The sequence below is a fragment of the Anoplopoma fimbria genome, chromosome 3 (assembly GCF_027596085.1).
Source record: "Anoplopoma fimbria isolate UVic2021 breed Golden Eagle Sablefish chromosome 3, Afim_UVic_2022, whole genome shotgun sequence".
NCBI lineage: Eukaryota > Metazoa > Chordata > Actinopteri > Perciformes > Anoplopomatidae > Anoplopoma > Anoplopoma fimbria.
In genome coordinates, this window is record NC_072451.1 from 1,702,723 (window position 1) to 1,726,381 (window position 23,659).

The 23,659-nt window shown below is 38.3% G+C and overlaps 1 protein-coding gene across 2 annotated transcripts; it reads left to right on the top strand.

Moving 5' to 3' along the window:
* Positions 1 to 4,564: 4,564 nt before the first annotated feature.
* LOC129115482 (cyclin-Y-like) lies at positions 4,565 to 23,298 on the top strand. 2 transcript variants are annotated; one of them, XM_054626935.1, is made up of 11 exons: positions 4,565 to 4,791; positions 17,538 to 17,612; positions 19,482 to 19,499; positions 19,796 to 19,830; positions 20,144 to 20,238; positions 20,336 to 20,371; positions 20,580 to 20,637; positions 20,882 to 21,001; positions 21,469 to 21,635; positions 22,218 to 22,380; positions 23,088 to 23,298. In XM_054626935.1, exons 1-11 carry the CDS (start codon positions 4,638 to 4,640, stop codon positions 23,202 to 23,204), a joined length of 1,038 nt encoding a protein of 345 aa, XP_054482910.1. In that variant the 5' UTR covers positions 4,565 to 4,637; the 3' UTR covers positions 23,205 to 23,298. The 2 variants fall into 2 exon arrangements, with proteins under 2 accessions (XP_054482910.1, XP_054482911.1); XM_054626936.1 differs by lacking the exon at positions 19,482 to 19,499.
* Positions 23,299 to 23,659: the final 361 nt, after the last annotated feature.

The following is a 23,659-nucleotide window of genomic DNA, read 5'->3' on the forward strand; positions in this document are numbered from 1 at the left end:
CAAAGTGCTGCCACTCTCTAGTAGGAAGAGGTACTACAATGTATTGTAACAGAGGAAAAGAGGATGAAGAGGACTGAGTTTTATGTTTTAAAGTTCACTTGTTTGTTTAAAAGATCCCCATTAGCTGTTGCCATGGCAATAGCTAATCTTCCTGGGACCCACTGACATACATAGGTGTTAACATAGTTGCATTATTATACATAGCATTACTTTCATATGTATTTAAGAGCCAGTCACAGTACATATCATTAACTAGAATACTAATGAAAAATCCATATATAGCTGTTGTTTCAAATAATTCATTCAATCACCATTTAAAAAGAATAAGCAGGTATTTATTTGCATGCAGATGACAATCTGAACTAATTTTTAAATAATGATTTATAGAAAATATATGATTTATTTATATTTTTTTTAATCCCAAATTTCCTAATGATAAAGAATGATTTAGTCAGATAATAACTTGCAACTTTAAGAACTCAAATGTTGTAATAACTATACAACCGTAGTGGAAATGACTCTGACTGCATTTTGAGAGAAACAACGTAAAGTCATAGAACAACGATTGAATAAATCAGTCAACCTTTTTGCAGCAGTCTGCACAGGAACAGAATAGTCCTACGTGGTATTTAGATGTTTGACCTCATTTTTTTTTCACTTTGTCACTGGAATTTATTCCATCTCTCACTCAGTGCTTCTTATTGTGAAACAGAACAGTGAAAACCCTCCTGGAAATAAGGCCACGGCCACAAAATACACCCACAGAGTACACGCAACTAATGTCAAGGAGGAAGTGCACAATGGTACTGCACATCATTAGCTGTTAGCTGTGTGTAGAAGCATTTTGTAACTTCTTTCCCACATTGGAGTTAAATATTACGCAGATGATACCTCCATCACACCCTTAAATGTATTCTTATTTAATGCCTAAATGCTATTCAAAGTGTTAAATATGGATGTATAGAAAAAAACAAGACTTCAAGTTGATTTCTGGTGGTCAGAGATGGAGGACAGTGCTATTAATAAAAATGCTGAACGTCTAATCAATCCTCACCTTTGTGAAAATGTGCTACTTTGTTTTTTTGTTGGTGTTTGTTCATATCAGCCGCTGTAGCTCAAGGTGATGGGAGGAGTGGTTTGTCCGTAACTTATTTATCAGCATCCCTAAAAGGTCAGGGATTATGGAACGTCCACATAAAAAGAGACACACAAACTCTACGGGTTTTATTTTGGTTGTCTTTTTGCCAACAAAAGTCAGCTCCTCTTTCCTAAGTAACAAACTGTCTTCATATCTCGCTGATTTCATAAACTCAGATTTCAGGAGCCGTTAAAATGAAATTACTTCTTTGTGCATGAAAATGAGTAGTTTCCATAGCAACCCCTGGCGATATTGCGCTGACCTCAAAGGGGCTGACGCTGATAAAAGCAGATTTAATTTTATCTGTTTCTTTATTGAAGTGAAGTTGGTCATTTTTTGCCTCATATTCATGTTTCTCTCTTTCATATATGGAAACTAGTTTTCTCTCAAAATGACAACCCACTGTAGAAACAGGGAATGAGTCTTCTGTCTTTATCTCTTACAGGCACACACATAAACACATGAAACTCTCGGTCTCTGTGTTTATACTTCCCTCCACACACACACACACACACACACACACACACACACAGTGGTGAATAGGTTGGTGAAAGGGAGAAAGGCCTCCGAGGGAAACCTTGAAACGTCTGTTTATGAAGAGAAAACCTTGCCGCTCTCTGACACTGAATCATCCGTCTTATCTCCTCGACATTCTGCTTCTCCTTTTAAAAAAAAACCTGATACAGTTTGAACCGACACTCGAAACGGTTCGATTGCATGTTTTTGTGGACTGTTCAACTTGTATGAGTCAAGAATCTAGAAAATATAAAACAATACTTTATATAACAATGATTTCACTCTATTTTTTCAGTGTAGTCAGTTTCAAGTCAATTGCGGTTCAGAAGTGCACTATTTAATTTCACTAAGTATTTACACAACTCTCTAAAAATCCACTGCATTTATCATCTTTCCCCTCCACAGCCGAAAGCGTTGCAGTGTGGGAGGATCTTTAAATTTTAAATTTCATTTTGTTGCCTCTGTAACATCTTTGTGGCCTTTGGTCCAGTGGAGCTGGAGTGGAAATTTCCACCTAGAGACTTAACCGCCCACCAGCAGGGAGGTGAGGCCTCCTGCTTTGACAACAGGAACTGTGCTTCACTGTGGACCTCTGCTGGTCAACACACGCCACTGCAACAAACAACTCTGTAAACCAAACAATAACCGTAAAATGTAAAGTTTGCTTAACATAAGAAATGTAAAGTTTGCTTGCTGCGAAAACTATTTGAACTAACAGAACTCATACTGAATGTGTCATTTTAATAAAAAAATATTTACTGTCACTGACTGCATGAAAGTATGGTAATCTTCAAACATGATGTTAATGAACTGTGCTCTACAGTTCCATTTGTCATCTCAGTAGCAGCCGTTTTTGCACATTATAACAATTCCACCAGCACCTCAAGCACCTCGTTGATAACAGATGTCTGTGTCACTTCAACATGCCCATAATCGTGTGACCGCCATGAGTAAGACCTATTTTAAGGCCCTTATTATGCTCCAAACCTGCATCCAACGACATACAACCTGACAATCACAGCTGCTTTTGATCGGCCAGGAGTGCAGAGGTTTAAAAGTAGCGCTGTTTTTGAATTGTTCTCTCTCTCAGGCCCCCTTTTTCATTCCTTATACAGCTGCCTTTGTCACTTGGCACTGCAGAAGTGTACGCCTGGTCTCTTTTTACACGACTGATTGGGTCATTGTGACTACACAGAAGTGTAAAAGTCATGGAATTCCGGAGGCAGTGAAATCCATCCAGGTGGAGTCTATGGGTCTAATCGCTCGATTCTAGTATAACCTGGGAACCTTGAGTAGTTTGGATTAATTGCGGTGGACATCTGTGATCTCTATTCAGTGTAAATCTGCTCGTCTCTTATTGGTCAAGTTAAAACCAAACCAAGAGGACAAGTGATAATATCTGCGAATCAGCATCTCTGTGATTTTGGGGTCGTATATTTTCATTTTTTGGATTTTGGAGAATTATGCAGGCTGCATTGGCAAGTATACATGAAAGTTTTGACAGCATTTTGGGTTCAAATTCAGGAGGCTCCTCTCCCTATACAGCATGGAGACACCTGAGCAAGAGATCTATATAATATTAAATATAAATAGTTTTGTAAAATGTTTTAATATAGGCGTTTGCATCCCACCTTTAAGTGTGGCCAACTGGAGTAATGATTTGGTGATTCGTCCCTGAAGGTCCAGTGTTTGGTTGGTCCATTCTGGGCAACTGTAGAGACTAAGATAAGATAAAAACAAAACAATTCTTGAATGAATATTATATTCAATGCAATAACGTGGGTTGGCCAGCAGATGTCACTACTTTTCAGCTTTGGGCCACCATAATACAACCATGTAGGAGGTAGTTGGAGAGCCAAATAATCCAGGAAATGACTGCTATCCTTTTCTTTTTTGGGTTAAAGTCCTTTTCCAACTTGATGTCTTCTTTGAGTCCAACCAATGAAAGATGACCAATGTGATTTATTTAATCCCTGTAGAATATCCTAAAGCACTTAAAAAAATGATATCCACACCTTTTTGACAGCCTTCCACAATGCATAATTAATAAACTCTATAAAACCTACCATAACCTAATCCTTAATAGAACCCTATGGATGGAAGCACCCTTTAATATAGTCATGTTAACTTATATCGCTCTCCCTGTTTATTATCTCTTTATCCCCTTCAGAGCACTTTTCTCGAAAATAACATAAATAGGTGGAGTCAGTCAGTTAATACAGGTTGTGTCTATGTTTAAATACACCCTATATAAGTATAAAGTACTCACTTATTGAGAGGAAATACAACATGTTGCATTTGGATTTATGTTCCAAATGCAACATATTACTACTGGTGGACATATTTCTCATTTATGTTGCATTTTCTTTGTTTTTCTGTGCACTGGAAATACAATATACAATAACAATAACCCATCTAATGACAGCATAGATAGAGGTGGATGTATAAACTATTAAAGGACATATAATTATAGTACTTAAAGGGTTAAAAAAAAAAAAAATATCCAAGATCCATATTCATCAGCTTTATCAGCAATAAATCATGTTATCATCTCTGCCAGCCCTCCTCTCATCTTCTCTTCTGTCATTTGTAACCACCCACTTGAACCGGAACCTTTTCTCTGGATTTGCAGCCCTCCCTTGTCGGTTTAACGCCCTGACAATCCACACACACACACACACACACACACACACACACACACACACACACACACACACACACACACACACACACACACACACACACACAGTGCCTGGGATAACGGTAGTGTGACATATCCATCCATGCGCTCCTCTGTGCGCTCCTCTGGTGATCTCTGGTGACCAGGTGGAGTTGGAGACCTTTGGAGACCCTTTGGAGACCCTTTGGAGACCTTTGGAGACCCTTTGGAGACCTTTGGAGACCCTTTGGAGACCCTTTGGAGACCTTTGGAGACCCTTTGGAGACTTTTCCCCCAGTTTTCCCAGACTTACCTTGGGCAGAGATGGGCAGCACCACCTCTTGCTGCGTCCCCAGCAGCCCCAAGCTCCGCAGGAACACCCACTGCCGGCTGGAGTCGGACCAGCAGGAGTCGGAGCTGAGCAGAGAGGAGACTGGATGCAACCTGCAGCACATCAGCGACCGGGAGAACGTGGACGGTAAACACATGAAGATATATATATATATATATATATATATATATATATATATATATATATATATATATATATATATATATATATATATATGAAGATAATAAGAAACAATGACAGTGATAAAGGTTTATGGTTATGCTTGTACAGTGCTTTCTTTCATAACTCATAGACTACTAGAAATACACGATTCATCCTTTGATAATATATATATATATATATATATATATATATATATATATATATATATATATATATATATATATATGAAGATAATAAGAAACAATGACAGTGATAAAGGTTTATGGTTATGCTTGTACAGTGCTTTCTTTCATAACTCATAGACTACTAGAAATACACGATTCATCCTTTGATAATATATATATATCATTTATATTAACCTCCTGTATCTCAAATAAAAGCACTTCATATTTAATATATAAATATATAATATTAGCAATTTCTGTAAATATCTAATATTGGTTGAACGCATTATTATATTCATAGAATCATGTTTATTGATGAGCTGCTATAGGCTACGAGAGCAAAACACATTTTTTTAGGGAAATCTTTTTTTTAAATGCATTTTTTACATTACAAATATGTTTTTTTTCTAAAAGCAAAGTATGTCAACACAGTTAAACACTGTGTTTACATAGGGCCATGTGGCTCAGTTACTGTAAGTCACATAGATGTTATAGTCATTGCTAGTGATGCTGTATGCACTCTAAAGACAATATAACTCAACTTATATTATAATTAAATTGTGGATATTGTCTTTAACCCACCAAAACATGAAATGAGTGCTGAAGCTTATAACGTTCAAAAGACAAATAGAAGCAAAAAAAAAAAAATGAAACTTTAAATCAATATTGAAAACCAGATCCACTGATGTGAATATTAAATAAATATAATCAGCATATTATAGCCTGGTTGTATCATAAAGGGGCAGAAAGCATCATTCCTAATAACTACTATAGCCTTCAAAATAAGAGATTAGTCATTTTTTAACTCTTGACCTCTTCACTGATCTCTATTAAATCTTTCTCATATCCTGGAGAAATCTCTGCCGCCTCTGTTCACACTCATATCTGCCTGTAATATGGAGTGACTGGCAGTGATATATATCAGCCACCAGGTACGGCCCGGCACATGAAAGAGTCGTGTGCATTTTCCCCTCCCATGCGTCCTTACAGGGTGATGAGCATCCCGTTCATGAGGGCAGGCTTCTTTGTGCTCTTCTTTGTTTTCAGCGTGCGCATAAAAGAAAGTGCAGCCATGGAGAGCAGCCCCCTCCATTGACACATGCTAATATGCATTACAATTGACCCATTCACACTGGAAAGTGTCTACTAAAAGGGCTGCTTATTTCCAGCCAACAGCCAACCATTACATATGAATGGATTTTCTCAGAAACTGTATACGACCAATACTATCTCTTTCTAAGGCCCGCATGATTGGAATTTTTGTGTTGCATAGTACAGCGTCAGAAAGTCTGCCTATATATCAGCCAAAAATGATTGGACGTATTCTGTATTTTTCTAAATGTATCAAAATATCCACTCATTTTAGTCTCAAAATCAGAATCAGCTTTGTTTGCCAAGTATGAATTTAACTTCTATATACAGGTATAAATATAAATGTATACCTGTAATAGAATTCTGCAGGGATTACATATTTTTGTAGAGCAACCCGGAAGTTACCATCGCACTCCTTCCCTCGGACAAAAATCAATGGGATTTTTCCCATTTTTTAATTGCATAAAATAAACTCTGTGGTAAAAGAAACTTTATGATATTTACATGTTTTGTTCAGCGAGATAGTCATCACAAAAGAACACCACTTGCATGATTTATGATGCGTAAATACAATCACCAGAAGTAAAGAGCTAACGTTAAAGGCTAAAGGTGGACTTGTGATTTGCGTGATGATGTTTAGTAGCTTCCTTTAGCCACTTGATAGCAACAGCCTTTTTTTCCACCATTCCCACCATGGTAGGCAGTGTTAAAAACATGCTGCTCTCCATGATGTCTTTTCAAGAACCTTGTAGAAATGAGACTGATGGGAACACTTTTGAATTATCTTTCCTTGAAGGCATTCAGGGTGTTGCTCTTGACAAAAGCGACTAATGAAAAACAAAACAAAAATTGAGAGAGAAGTTCAAACCCGGCCTACTTTCAAACCTCCAAACAGCTGTCGAATTGCCACATAAAAGTAGGTGTGACTGTCCAGCTTGTCTTGTAGTTTGTCAGGTGTTAAAGATAAATCTGGCCCAGTCACACTAAGTGATCTCAAAACAGAAAGTTTCATTGGTATGTTGTGCTTTTTTTGGAACCAAAACTAGTCTTTATTGGGTGAAAAAAGAAGAAGTGAACAATGGACACTGTCCTGCTGTCGTTCTGTGCTGATCACGCATGAATAAAAGGCTTGTGGTAGTTTGTGCACTTTGCTCTAAAGCCGTCAAGTCCTAACTGTCTACGACCAAGCTGAGCGGATCCCTTTAACTGCACCGTCAGCGTGTTGTGGGACCTTCAGTTTATTGATCAGTGCTGCCATTTCCTCTTGTAAACTTGAGGAGTGCATGCCACTTACATGCTGTATGTCATTTGTGATTGCCATTATCTAAAGTGCTTTGCATTATGGTGGATGTTCATATTGTTATTATTATGGCCACAGCATCTCTGGCAGTGCTGGTGTCATAGAAATGGCAACAGAGCATAGCAAAGTCTTCTTATTAATGTCTTGGACCATTACTCAAATGGTATGCATATATTGCCAGATGCTCTCCAACCAGAGCAGGAAAAAGTGACACGTAGAAGACTGAAAGACAGATGATTGGCAGTCGACCGACGCTTTTTTGGAGGGGTCTGAAGACGACCCGTGCTGAGAGGCCGTCTGTCGCAGCGGTGCGACCATTGAATCCGCAGCGTGTCTAATGTGTCGGCTCTATTATGAGTACGCAGACAAAACGATGGAGATTAATGGGCTTCATAACCGATGGCACCATCAGAAAGGGAATTCACCCCCCCCCAAAGAAAAGCCCAGAGAGGCAGCTGTGAGCCTGTCTCAGAGCAGATAGGAGAATCCACCAGGGACGCGTGATTGCCAAAAATGAACGCCTCAATTAAGAGTGTGACGCGCTGCTTTCAAGGACATCATCTGCTCCTAATTGAGTGGGCTGGCTTTTGTGCTTTTAAAAGTTAGTTTGTTGAAGGGCACTCGGATGCAGTACAGTTAGATTTTGAATATACTTGGAATGGGTCCGCTTCATTCCATGAATTAAGTGGCAGCCATTTTTGTCCACAGTGGGGTTGACCAGTGTCATGGCCAACAACATGGCAGGAGTAGATTTTGCATGAACACATAGTTGGCAATTTGGAAAATGGAAATTTAGACATTCAAGATGTCTAATTAATTCTTGACGTGCTTATATTTCCTCTACCTTTTCTGTTTCTTTTACTGGATTGTTGTCAACTGATTGGTTAGTTTTTCTGCGGGTGTTGTGTGCTTCTTGTTATTTTTTGTTTTTCCCTTCTGATGTTGAGAGACAAAATTCTTATTTTTTTATCATCTGGATTTTATGCAGTCTTAGTTGTGTGCAAATAATTTGAATAACAATCTTCAAGTTTAAAAAACAGATTAAAACAGTTAAACATTCAAACATATCAAAAACCAAGGCCTTAACAGTGACCTCAGAGCTTTCTCTTGAAGTCTCCCAGTAGCCAGTAGGTAGTTTTCACTTCATAAGTAAGTGTGACAGTTTGTCATTTTGCTCAAAGCACTGATTATAGAGCAACTTATTAATCCTGCTGATGCCATTTTCAGCCGACATTGAAGCTGGCTATCTAGGAATGAATGCTTCTTTGTCGGTGGAAGAAATTTGCTTTTTAGAGAACTGTTATTTTATGAAAACAACATGTACACCTTCATAGGTCTCATCCAAACATTTTATTTTTGCTTTAGCGCAGAAAGATGTCGTCTTTATTCTTCAAAACTTCCATTGACTCAATAACAATTTCTCCCCGACAATGTGTTTTGTTTCTCATATTTAGCTTCTAGTAATCATCATGCAAAATGCATTGCGAAAAAGGTTGCCTGAGGCTGTGCAGTGTAAGTGCTGCCTCAGGTTTACCAGCTGCTTAGTAGGGAATTATTATTTTTAGTTTGGACAAACTGTCACACATGCAAAGGTTAACAGGATTCAAGGAGTCACAGGAAACCTGGAAAGATTGTAGAAGTTGACTGTTGATATCGGAATGTATTTCTTAAGGAAGGAAAACTATTACTTTAATGTCTCTTTAAACAGTCAGTTTTCATAAAACTACAGCCTACTGTATATGGACAGATGCTTTATTGCCACGCCTTCATAACAGACAGTTGTGTCTCTCTCAGTTTGGACTATTACATCACTATTGGAGTCCTAGAACGACCTTCCAGAACCCTCTGTTTTTTAAGAACAGATAATCGCCTCTCTGCATAACGCCGTCCTTTCACTGGCCTGCGTCCTTGAAGCATTGGCAGAACTGTACCGCTGGATGGAGTTTCAGAAAAGAGCTTAGTTTGGGAGAATTAAAGGTTTTTGCTGGTTTGCATGGCTCTCATATTGTCCTAAAGGGTGCAGTTATTTTGGAAAGATATTTTGTCAGCATGTGTTTTCATCCTTTGATCTCGGAGATAAGCTTTCTGTTTTACATGCCCACACCTTTGTCACAAGCTCTCTTTCTAAATATAAGACTTATGTAGTTGCAATATTGGGGCAGTGTGTTAATAATATAGACATTTAGACAAAATGCTCTCTATTGAAGCTTATTCATAGGAATTCAGAAAGTCAGAAAGTACCAGTTTTCCACTGGAGTCAGTTTATTTATAGACACAATCTGAAATCCAAATGTAAACTTAATGGCATCCCCACCACTAAAAGTCTTAAATCAAGATGAGAAACTAATGAAAGTATTTTAGTTTTAGATATACAGTACCAGTCAAAAGTTTGGACACACCTTCTCATTCAATGGTTTTTCTTTATTTTTTGGGTTTTTTTCTACATTGTAGATTAATATTGAAGACATCCAAACTATGAAGGAACACATATGGAATTATGTGGTAAACAAACAAATGCTCAACAAACCAGAATATGTTTTATATTTTAGATTCTTCAAAGTAGTTGAATGAGAAGGTGTGTCCAAACTTTTGACTGTTACTGTATACATTTGCTAATATTGAGTGTGAAAGTTAATTCACATTATTTCAACATCAGCCAACACATTCCCAAATTCCCAAGGCGTTAAATAGTGATGTTTAGTTTACGGCCCTCCAATGTAAACCCGTCCGCTGCGATAATTGACGCCCAGAGCAACTCTTGTTGCGTTTTTTTTGTTTTCCTCAACCTAACCACATGGTTGTTGGCTAAACCTAAAGTATTTTAACAAGATAAAAATGGAGGAGTCAAGGCAGTGGACACACAACTAATAAACTAAAATATAATAGACTATTTCACAAGACTGTGTTAGATAATTACTTTGTATATAAATTGAAATGTTGAGATATACATTATGCTGTGGTAGAGTGGAAATTCTGATTAATGGAGAGACACCAACGCAACCGAGTACCCACCCTTGGTAGAAGATGGATCGAAATAGAGAGAGAGGAAGCCGTCATATAATCGGCCTCTCTCTTTGACAAAGCTCACTGTGTTTCTCTGGCTGATGACTGTGTCCTCTGTGAGGCATCATGGATCAGCTGATGCTCCTCTCTTTAGGTGCAGTGTATGGAGGGGTGCCCCCCAGGGTTTTGGAGCAAAAGTGGGTTGGTCTAGTGAACCTTGTTTTGTGAGAGTAAGGATAGCTGGATTAAAAGTTGGTAAATGTCAAACTTGCATGTTCATTTTTATTTGTGACATTATTTTACATTGTGTAGGTGCATGTAGCGTAACTTTGTTTGAACCTAAGCCATGGGCTATTTCCCTCTTTTATTGGGTTGACTGCACTTGTGAAATAATAGTGTTATGTCACATAGTCACAATCACATAGCTTATCTTTCACCTTTGCATGGCTGTGCAGCTCACATTGTAAATGTAAAAGTGATTCCCCGTAGTCCCCACCTCTGTGTTCTCACTTTCTTGTTTTATCGTACTCTTTTAAATGCATCAGTTTAAAAATTATTCTAATGAAAAGACACTCTGTCCTTAATAGAAATCTCATACAATGGCACCTTATCTTGCCTGTGACTTTCACCCCTTATTCCTCACATTATAAAGTTATTCACATAGGGCTAAAAGCAACAGTCAACAACAGGTTCTTAGGCAGAATCTTCAAACAAATCAAAAGGGACAAAGGCAGACATATTTTCACAAAAGATAAGAAAGCTGCAGAAACATGAACAATCTGGCAAAGGAGTCAATGTAGGCTGGGGGAAAATATATAAACTGGCACTGATGTCTAAATGGGAGCAGTTGTGTAGACAGCTGGCTAATCAGGTGATGCGTCAGGACTGAAAACATACAGGAATAGCATGGTTTGGCTATATGGAGCAAACTAACAGAACATAGTTCAAGCAACACAGAGAATATTCAAATAAGATGGGAGAGAAGAGAGTTGCCATGACAGGTGGAGCACATCCTCATGCTTAAAATGTACATAAATGTACATAAATGCATAACATGCGCAGGGAATTTTCATTCAGTGTCTTATTCATGCTGCACAGTGACCCCACCCCCGCTTTCATTCTTTTTTCTTAAATCAGCTGCTCCTCATCTGCTCAGAGCCAGCACATCAAACAACATGTTTGTTCATGTGTGGCTATCCTTTCCATCCATATCATGGCACTGTATGTCACATGCATGGCAGAGGACATGTGGGAATGAGTGAGACTTCAACAGTATCTTAACAACCTGTATGTTCCATAAAGCACTTTCTAGAGCAGCAAAGTGCCTACCCCGAGCCTTCCTCGTAGCACGTATTGTATTCGTATTAGTTTGTTGCACTTATTGTTTTCGTCGTAATTTGCTTCTGCACTATACTTTTGCTCTGGTTTATGCTTTAAGATGCTTGTTTAAGAAAGGAGATGCACTTATGACTTCTGGTGACTAGTAGTTCTCTTGAATACCTATGTTGAATACACTTCCTGTAAGTCGCTTTGGATAAAAGCGTCTGCTAAATGACTGTAATGTAATGTAATGTAATGTAATGTAAACAGATGACAGCAAATTAAAGATTGTTACTCCCTCTGATAAACATATTTTTCCTGAAATAGTTGGCCTCGAATTACATTAAAAGACCAAGACTAAAAGTGAAAAATATTGCTGTTGCAGCAGTGTTTGGTTTGAACGTTTGGTCCAGGGGGAATAAATATAACACCGTTTTCCTGATGTAGCACAATTCATTTAATTATTTCCACTGTAGAAGCCACATCAAGCCACATTACTGTTTTTTACAGCAGCCATGTGTTTCACCAGCGGTGGATGACTGGCTCTGCTCACCATGCTGGTGGAGAGGAAACAGCTCTATTAAAGGGTTCAGCTGAAAAAAAACAAAAAACACCCAAAATCAATGGGAAAAAAATAGAGACTTGTGTTCTTCTTCCTTTGTTGTTGATGGATTATTCCTTTCATGGTCAGGATTATCACAGGAGAGGCGCCTTGTTTGATTTATTGACTATTAATGAGAGTAATTTGCTCTCCAGTCCAAACCAAGACCACCTCATCTCACTAATTACCACTTCAGAAAATCACGTAGGCTTTGAGCTGTCGAGGCAGAAAACACTTGAAAGACAATCTGATTAACATAAATAAAGATCTTACAAGAGAGTTTCAGTCCTGACTACTGCATACAACCCATCATAACCAAAAGCACCTTCAGACTGACGCAGCTGAGTATGAGTCATCTGACCTTATGACCCCGATCCACCCACTAGGAGTTCAGTACCCAGGTAATACTCAAACCTTCCGTTATGGCTCATGTTTTTGACTCACCCCATCCCACTAAGTTTAATCAAGTTAAAAAGTAATTTGAATGTTTTCCACATCTCATCCAAAAGTGTTTTTCAAAGTTGGAAAGAAAAACAACGAAAAGCGATCTTTCAGCCAGGAGACCACTGTGAAACGAGAAGTAAACGATGATTTATTTGTCACGTAACTTGCGTACTACAGTAACGGCACCTCCGTAGTTATTTAAATCAAAATGACGATCTATTCCTAAACCTAACTAAGTAATTTTGTTGCCTAAACCTAACTAAGTATTTCAAAATCTATTCCTAAACCTAACCAAGTATGTTGGTAACCTAAACTAACTAAAAGTTTCACCTCCAAGTTTTTTCCTGTGAAGATGCAAGTTTGTTTTGAAGACGTATGTATGCATGTAACAAACAAAGAAGAAATTGACATGTGATGCTGGCTTTCTCAAAGGAAAACAACCCCAAAATGTACTTGAGCCATTTAAGTAAAAGTTTGGACTTTTTATAGTTCTGTACAGCGTCAATTTCAACTTCATAAGCAAAAAAAAAATCTAACAAAACCCTGAAAGATGTTTGATGGTCGGAGAGCGACAGTAAATAATTGGGAAAACTGGACAGGGTGGATGCAGCCTCAAAACCAAACACTTTATGGTAACAGATAGCAGCGTGGTGTTGCTGAGACGGCCACATTAAAGGATAGAGACACTGACGCAGCAAGATGCTTGAAACAAGAAGACACAGAATACAAACTGCAAAATCGAACTTTTGTCCACCAGCAGCCCTGTGTGCTGTCTAATTATAAAGTTTTCAAGGACATTCGAAAATAAAGTATAATATTAGAAACACTATAGTGCAATTATGGATTGGGCTGTGAGGAGCAGGGTGCGCCTGTTGTTGATTCATTATGTAGGAGCAGTAAGGATTACAGGTAGGCTGGCTAGCTTCTCCTGTTTCACTGTGCAGATGCCGACCGTGAGTCTTCGTTAAAGTGTACTGGAGGTGCCGAATATCACATATCAACACTCGACACCAGCTGCTATGCACTCTGGGAATTCCACTTGGTAGGCCTAGATTTGCACATGAACAAGATATTGACAAGTCTCTTTCAGCATCATGCTAAGGATGTAATGCTTAAAACATTATTGTGTTGTGGCTTTAAATGTTTAAACCTCTGTACCTCTTTTGCTCCTCTTACATTTTACTCCCTGTGGTATTGTTTTTCACTGCAATAAATAAGTCCTGCCAATCTATGGAAACAGCAAAATCACAGCTAGAAGAATTCAAAAATGTCTTTTAGTGCAGTAAAACACAGTTACAATGGTGAAAATCATAGAAAACGTTGAATTTCTTTGATAGTTTCTTTTACAAAAATTGGAAAACAATGAAATCTATGTATCTGACATTTTGCCGACAAGTGTTATCAATGTTGTCGTGCTATGTACATTGAATTTATTACATTTTTACAACTTTTACTTACAGCTTCTCCTCTCCTCAGTTCAGCATCCTGCAGTTCAGTCCCAGTTTCACTGAATTTTTGTCACGTGACTGTTGGTATTAGACAATTCAATCATGGCTCCCTAGTTAAGCTGAATAGCACAGAATTTAATGTTTTTTTCAGTATCTTGTTAAAGCAAAAGGTTTATTCGGGGCGAGATTTTAAATGAGACATGTAGAATAAAATGTTTTTTAATGAAATATCACAATTTAAAGCTTTGTTTTGGTTGCTTTTTTGTGACGGAAGCGTTTGTCGCACATGATGTGTTCGAAGAATGTCAGAAAGATGAAAATCTGACGATAATGACATATGTTGTAGTTTCTAGCTCGGGTAAACATTGTAGCATTGGTAATTGTTCAAAGAAAACATGATTTTAAATCCCGCTGGCGGGTTTCAGGGTTCAGAAGGTACCAAAACCCCTGTTGCTACTGTTGAAAAAAGTAGAAAGAAAGCATTGAAAAGCCTAACTTTGCTGCTGTCATAAGGGCTTACAAAACTCCTAACACACACAGGCAGATATGTTTCTATCGTAGACTGAAGTGGGAAGCTAAGTCAGCTCTGCGTGACTGGCAGCCGTGACTCTTGTTTGACAAGTGTGTCATATATTTGACACATCAGTGGCACCTGTCAGAAACGACTCCACAGTGACGGGAACTAGTGTGTGTTTGTGTTTTGTGTTTATCTGCACATGCAAGTTCCTCACATTGTGTAGTTACTGTAGATGTGAAGCATTAGACCACAATGCTTTATTGTTCAGTCAATTTGGAATCCTTCATGTTTAACCCCATCAGGGCCAGTGATCTCTCACACACACACACTTGTAACACCCGCTCAGCTTCTGTTTAAACTCTAAAATGAGAATGTGTTGAAATCGGCCGGAAACAGCGATAACCCGCTTACTGTTGCATAAGGTGTGAAACTGTCGCAATCCAAGCTCAGTCCATTCAGCCTGGTGGTGTAAGCAGGGTTGACTGTGTTCAGGTCAGCATACCAGAATGCTCTTTTCATTCTAGTTTTCAGGCTGTAACATGCACAGATGTTTCAGATATGTTTTCTGTAACACTTCACCAATCATCACCAGCAGGTTGGTCAAGCTGCTATAGGTTTCTTCAGAGTTGCCTCACCAAAAGTCTATCTATTGTCTCTATACAGCTCAAACATTACATTTACACACATAAAATCCTATTAATGTGATCTATTATTCTAGTTATTCTTAACAAATATTCAATTTACGTACTGGGTAACCAACTCACATCCGTTACACCCATCATTCCCACAGCCCTCTGTGCTGGTTCTCTGTGCTATGAGGCAGAGTAGAGAAACTGGAAAAACTAGCAAGAGTATATGCTAGGTTTAAAAATAAAATAAAAACTTAAACATTTCAAAATGATCGTAAACAACGGACCTGGCTTTTGTTTGTAACTCACAACGAGCAAGAAGGCAGGATAGAATAGGCAGACAGTCAGGATGGTTTTTTGAAGAAGATTACCAATCCTAGCTTTAATATATCCATTCCAAAAACATGTTTCTGCTGTCAGTCTTTTAAAACAAGATTATTTGGGGAGTTTGAAAGAAAACTAAACATTTTTGGTTAATTATATATAAACCAAGCAGCTTTGGAAATAATATCTTGACTTAAGTGTTGTGAAGGTTATGATTCATGTCGTTGCTATGCAGAACCATGGAAAGACTCAGAAGAATCTGAACACAGCCTGCAGGCCGGTCTGGTGGTTAGAAAGAGAAGCCTGTTTATTATCACCCTTCTGTTCCAGCTAACAGCAGTGGTGTTTATTTGATTCCCCCACAGACAGTCGTCCCACAGCAGCTGCTGTCGCTGAGACAGATGATCGAACACGTAGCTCCCCAAACGTCTGCATTGTAATCTAATACACTGGGTCTTAATCTGGGTCTGTCACAGTCATATCATAAAGGAGTCACATCATTTGGCACTGCTGGATTTCTACAAATGCAAAGTTCAGGCTATGAGGGCAACAAAATAAATGTTGGATCACAGTGTAAAGATAAGAGTACATTGATTTCCTGAACTCTAAGCTGTTTTTTGTTTTTTTAATCAAATTTTGTTCTGAAAAAGAGGAAAGAAAGTAGTCGTCTTGTCAAAGTAGCAACTGTTATTTACAAGGAAATGCATATTTGCCATGCATGATTAAGGCACATATTTTCTCATGCTTTATTAGATGTGCACAGACACACAAGCGTCTGTGGTTCCTGCCCTCAGGCCTCGATGGGAACATGAATCATGCCTGGATGTGTTTGTGAGCGAAGCAGAACACTAAATAAGCATACGGCCCTACACAAGGGAAACACACGGAATAATAAAGAGAAATCTTGTAACATTGTAAATACATTTTAAGAGCTTTTTTAATTAGCAGTCTTATTTTCTTTTATGTCATGTATAAGAGAAGACTACAGCTACGCTTTGAGCTAAATGGCAAAGTCTTCAGGCTAACATGCTCAAAATGATAATGATAACATGCTTATTTTTAGCAAGTATTCCACCATCTTAGTCTAGCGTTAGTATGCTAACATTTGCTAATTAGCACTAAACACAAAGCTGATGCTTATGGGAATAAGATAAAATAAGATAAGATAAAATAAGATAATCCTTTATTAGTCCCACAGTGGGGAAATTTGCAGGATTACAGCAGCAGAGAGGATAGTGAAAACAAGAGACATAGTAAAAAAACAAGATCAAAACAAGTATTATAAATAAGTAAATAGGTAATAGCACAGTAAAGAATATTAAATAAGTTAAAAAAAGTAAAAATATCCACAAAATATGTCGTTAGTTTTGCAGGTGTGAAGTCACAAATATACTTTATTTTATGTTATATTTATCCCTATATTTTAACTTCTGTACTCTTTTATGTGTAAGATTACATTTTTTACTAGCATGTTTTCAATATTCATAATTTATTTGTTTGAGCATTCTTAGATGGAGCCTGAGATCCCAAAATTATATTGAAAAGACTTCTTCTCAGTAAACATATGACAATAAAAAACCTGAACCTGAAATCAAAGTAAGTTATTCATGTTCCTGGGTGCTTGGTTTTCTGTAACAAATGATATGGCATAAAGTGTACGTTTTGAAATCTTGTAGGTGAAAGGTGAAATTGTTGAGTCATGGTATTGATCGATAATCCGACCAACCCTCTTCAGATTTGACATGGTCAATTGTCGCCATGATTACATAACATTACTGCCCTCTTATACAGAACACTATTTATTAGTAGTGTATTTTGTGTCCTGACCATTGTTGCCATTTCAAAGTGCCTGCTTTGTGTTTTGACAGAGATGAACATGGAGTACAATCCATCGGACCATCCGCGGGCCAGCACCATATTCCTCAGCAAATCCCAGTACGATGGTGAGTAGCTCTGTTTTATGGGATGTGACAGATTAACCCATTTTTTAATTGTCCTTTTAGATGTAAAGTCAATGTCACAAAGTTTGCTTTATTTTGACATGCATGTATCACATAGAACACACTTTAACATGATCGTGAAATATGATGAAGATAATGAACTCTGGATAAAAAGAAAACGATTTTCAGTCGAGTAATTCTGTATATGTAGGAGCTCTGATCTCAGAGCAGTTTCTTTGTGGCCTGCTGATGACTGTTAATTTATGCTGTAGCCTCGGAGGCATCTGAATGAGAGCCTCAGCATTCTGTGGGGGGGTTCGGTCATCCTGTGACAGAGGAAATATTAACATGTTTTCTAGAGCCATAAACACCCCAGCATGAGATCATCACTTGTCTAAAATGCCGGGGGAACAAACAAGCTTTGTGATGTTGAAGTAGATGTAAACTGCATTTGATAAAATAAAATAAAATCCTGTTAAATGTAATCCTTCATGTCATACAGATATTAGATTTTGCAATGCATCATATTTAATAATAGATCTTTTTTCTGCACAGGCTTATAGGCTTCTTCATTAAGAGCATTTGTAGGCATATGTGACATGAGATGAATATTTAGCCAGCCACAACAAAAAAAACTGTAGAATGAATGATGTGTGACGAGAGGGATAAGACATCACATTTTCAGATTAATAGTTATGATTATCGTTGCTTTTCATTTGCAATATTTTGTTTTATGTTTGGACAAAAAGGTCACATGTTAGTTATCCACCCTCCCTCTCTCTTGTGGCTTTGAAGGATAAAGCAGACGTTATTCTAGCCTTTTTTTTTTTTTAACAATCCCCTGAAGATACAAAAATAGCAGGAAAATTAATCCTAATATTGTCTATGGAGTCTATGGAGATATGTGTTTGTGCAACTGTGGTTAAAACACCCGTTGGTGCTGAAATGTGTAAATATAGTTTTAAACTTGTTTTATTTGGTTTGGTTCTTTTCATGGTATTTGTTCATCAAAGTAAAATACATAGCCTTTATGTCTTGTGGCCCTTTTTAGCCAAGAAACTTTGTGCGACCCCTCCTCATCGGTTGCGTATCTGTGAGCTGTGAGACGTTCAGTTTTGTCTTCTTCTTTCTCCTCTTGACCCCCCTCATATGTGTCATGTGACCCCTTGAGGGGGCCTGACCTCCAGGTTTAGAAGGACTGCTTCATCTCATGAAAGCGTCTGCTAAATGACTGTAATGTAATGTAATGTAATGTAATTTCACAAACAAGGAGCCACACACCGAACTACAGCCGTTAAAGCTAACCTGTAACTAACAACCTGAACTGTTTATCCATTACTTTAGCTATCTATGTCACCTGTTGATTCATTACTTTAACTCACCTTTGGCAAACTATTTAAACAGTTTATCCATTACTTTTAGCAAACCTTAAGCTAACTATTTTAACTGATTATGCATTGCTTTAGCTAAATATTTACACTGTTTCTCCATTACTTTTAGCTAACCTTTGGCTAACTTTTTCAACTGTTTATCCCATCTACCATATTCTTAAATTGTTTCTGTCATTTTTAATGACTGTTGGATTAATGCTAGTAATATTTTTTCCTAAACTTGGTGTGGAATCACTTTTGCAGTTGCATCAGCCTTTTTCACTTCTTCTTTCACCCATAATGCATTGTTTGACAGGCTATCTAAGTCTTACATTAGTCACTCATAGGGAAGCGTTGTGCAATAGGTACATTAACTTGTCTCCAAGTCTTCTGTTATATTTAAGAAAAGATTAGAACTATTTTTATGCAGCTGAACTCTGCTGTCACAGACCAGGTGACTCTGCTGCAAGCGGAATAAGGTTCTTGGTTCCTTTTTTTTCAGAGGTGCCTTGCAGGAACGGTGAGTAGTCCTGAGTGTGAGTTTGTCTCCCCCTAGTGGTGTAACAGCACATTTTCATTCCGTCTGTTCAGGCTCTAACTTTTCTGCTTTTTAACTCCCTATTTAACAGTGTTCTCCCAACACTTACAGCTTTTCTCTGATACATTAACGTTGTGAAGTGTGCTCACTCGTTGCTGTGTTTTGTTTGCTGTGATAACAGTGTGTGTTGCTGGTTGCCTGGTTTTGTATTTGTCATTTTGTTGCTGTCAAAGCAGAAGAAATTTGATTTACTGACAAACCTGTCTTTCTGTCTGTAGTGCGAGATAAACGAAAAAGCCTCTTCATCAATAATGTAAGTGCACAACTGTTACAATTTATCTACAAAAATCTTAACCATGTTTTATTAAACCTCAGATTTACTTAAAAATGTTATTTCAATTTTACCTTTGTGATATTCTGAAACAACTAAATGTTGTATACAAAGGAAGCTTAAAAAAACAGGAAACCCGACTCAGTCTTGTGTTGCATGTCACTGACTCTCATTCCTCCTGTGTAAGACACCCTGACATGCTCTATGTGGGTCAGACAAAAACATGTACACTCTAATAACACTCACTCTGTGTGTGTGTGTGTGTGTGTGTGTGTGTGTGTGTGTGTGTGTGTAGCATGGAACGTCGAATCGGAAATACAGCTCCTGCTCCACCATCTTCTTAGACGACAACACAGTCAGCCAGCCCAACCTCAAGTACACCATCAAATGGTAAAAAGCATGATAGAAACTGTCTTTCTCACTGGAAGATATAATATTTATTCTATATTTAAACAATATTAAATATGTATTCATTTTCTCTTCACAGCGTGGCACTGGCGATTTACTACCACATAAAGAACAGGTGAGGATTCTCAGTCATTTTCAACAGTCAATCCCAAAAAGTAGATGCAGACACTGATATAGAAAGGGATATTCTGCATATATATTTTTCTTAATGTCTTTTTTTTTGTTAGTTTTACTATCTGCAATCTGGTATTTGGATTGTTTGCACAAAACAATAGATTAGGACTGTACAAAATCCAATATTTCATTTTTTATTCTGATGCCAGGGAAATGGAAGGAGGAATGCGGCTGGATATATTTGATGAGAAGCTCCATCCTCTTTCAGTAAGACTTCATCAGTTTACATAAAACACATTTTGCACAAATATATGTATTTTTGGGGTTTTTATTTTAATTTGTGTTAAATTAGCCTCCTTTTAACTTGTTAATATTGGGACTGCTTTTTTTTTTACTGTCAGTGAAGTCATGTGCTTTTAAATCTCATCATTTATGTCTATTCCTTAACCCCGTCCTTCCTTCTTTATCTTCCCCTCCTCTCTTCACCTCGTTCTTCCATCTCTTCCTCCAGAAATCAGAGGTGCCTCTGAACTACAACCAGCAAGACCCAGAGCAGAAACAAATCTACCGGTTTGTCAGGACGCTGTTCAGTTCCGCTCAGCTCACTGCTGAGTGTGCCATCGTCACACTGGTGAGACTTTCTGGATAAGAACATAAAACATGCCTTCTCAAATGTACACTCTGGTTGTCTTGTATCATGGAAAAGAATCAAAATAAACTAGATAAAGCATTGCCAGGTTTCTACAGAATCCTTTCCCACGGAGGTGAGGTGTGACCTGCCTTAAACCGTGTCCTCACTCTGATACAATCACATAGTTTCCGTTTAGGCCCCCAGGGGACATTTCACCCTGATGTGTTGAGACAAGCCAGGGATGTGTGTAAATTGGTGACGAGACTGTGCATCCAAAATGTCGTCTGCGTGTGTCGGTGGGTCACAGAGACCAGTGATGAATGCAGGATGTCACACAGGGAAGAGGAGATGTATACCTCCTGACAACACCACGTCTTCGGCTTGTAGCTATTGTTTTTTGTCTTTATAAATCACGGCCTACAGCTCTACCTTCATGCACAGTTTTCAGGGATGTGTCCTTTGTGCAGGTCTACCTGGAGAGGCTCCTGACCTATGCAGAGATCGACATCGGCCCGGGGAACTGGAAGAGGATCATTCTGGGTGCTATCCTGCTGGCCTCCAAGGTCTGGGACGACCAGGCCGTCTGGAACGTCGACTACTGCCAGATCCTCAAGGACATCACTGTGGAGGACATGTGAGTCTATTTAATGACACGGGATTGGTTTTATGTGTAGTACTCTGATTTAGATTCATATTAGGATTAGGATCGGGGTGAGCCAAGGACTGGAACAAAGGGGACGAGGAAGATGAAACCCCTCAAAATTGTTTTCTTGTAGATTTGGTCTTACATCCAAGATTTCATCATAGCCTTTCATCACAGAAGACTTAAAGACTCTCATTTTATACCAGAAAACCACTGGTTATAATCTCTGTATGTGTTAAAGCAATGTGGAGGAAATTAAAAACACTCTGCCCAGTTTTTGTTGACCCTTAAGGGTTAAACAGAAGACTGCTGGACTCGTTTTCGGACTGAAAATGAGGAAAAAGAGGAACGAATGTCTGTGTTCACTCTGTTCTCTTCAAACTGATATGCGAGCAGTCTATTTTCTTTATTTGGAAGGTAGTAACTTCACTTCTTTGACCTAGCATTAAAGCTTTCAAGTTATCAGGACTGGTCATGATGGTCTGAGAATAAAAGGGGGTAAAAAAGTTGGCCAGTCAGGGGATGTAGAACATATTTTCGTGAATCAACCTCCAGCTCATCCCTCTCTAACAGGAACGAGTTGGAGCGTCAGTTTCTGGAGCTGCTGCAGTTCAACATCAACGTGCCGTCCAGCGTCTACGCCAAGTATTACTTTGACCTGCGATCGCTCTCAGAGTCCAACAACCTCAGCTTCCCCCTGGAGCCGCTCAGCAGAGACAAGGCCCAAAAACTAGAGGTGAGGCGCCTCCAAACACACAGTCGTATATTTACCTTTATTCAGTCATTAAACTTAAACAACAATTAAAGCTGTTAGTAGAATTTAAAGATGAAGTTTTACTTTGGCACCCCCAGAGGAAGATTCCAGAAATACACTGTAGTAGAAAGCAACGCATGCTGTTCTTTCCTTACACAATATATAAACTTTACTTTCTAGCAAAAAATATGCTGATTGTGGCTGTTTTTTCCTTGTAGTATGTTGTATTAGTATAGTAAAAAAAACAGCACTCTGTGTTGCAGTTTTATTGTGAAATGTAATCTCTAAAAATAATCAGAATCATCATTTTTAAATTGTATAGCAGATTAATTCGCCAAATCTTTATGGATATTCAGTGGTCAGATACAAAAAAAACTTACCTGCAGAGTTCACTGTCTTATTTTCCTATCAATAGAAACATGCAGTCAGATTAATTTAAAGATGCTATATTAAAATAAAAATTCTACAAATAGTGGCTTAACTAAGATTCATCAAAAGCATGTTTAGACAAAAAAATCTTTACATTGCAAATGGTTGTTTGCTGCTTTATTAATAATCTGAATTTTGAATTGAGTCCCTTTAAAGAGCGTGAGTTCGTTTAATGATCACTCACAGAAAAATACAACAGATACTAAAAGTTAAATTAATAAAAAATAAAAAAACTTTCCACGTCCTCTCTCTCTCTTCAGGCTATTTCCAGGCTTTGTGATGACAAGTACAAGGACGCGCGCAGAGCTGCGAAGAAGCACTCAGCCAGCACGGACAATCTATGTGGGATTAGATGGGTTCCTGCAATCCTCTCCTAACAACTGTTAATCTGCCATATACTGAACATTGGCATCAGACTACAGGCACTGACTGGATGAGAAAACTCCACCAACATGGTCTCTGTGCAGAGTTCAGAAAGAAACCCAGATTATACTGAGACGTGGACTTCTGGACTTCACTCCTTTGAACTGGAGGCAAGGATGTGACACCACATGTGTAGTTTTTGGGAGGTGAAGAGAACGAGGTTTTCTGACTTAACCCGATGCCTTCACAGTGCCTCAACTGTTCTGATCTTGAAAGAGAAGAGGGTGTGTTGACTAATCTGTATCAATCTAGCTTTGGTCTAACCTAAGAAAGTCCCAAAAGCTTCCTAGGTCGTAGCACCTAGGAAGCTTTAACGTATCGACATCGACGCTCTCTTCAGTTTTATGATGTTGTGTCTAATTTGAAAGATTTGACATAACCTGCCTTTGAGATGGCTCTGCAACTCCAC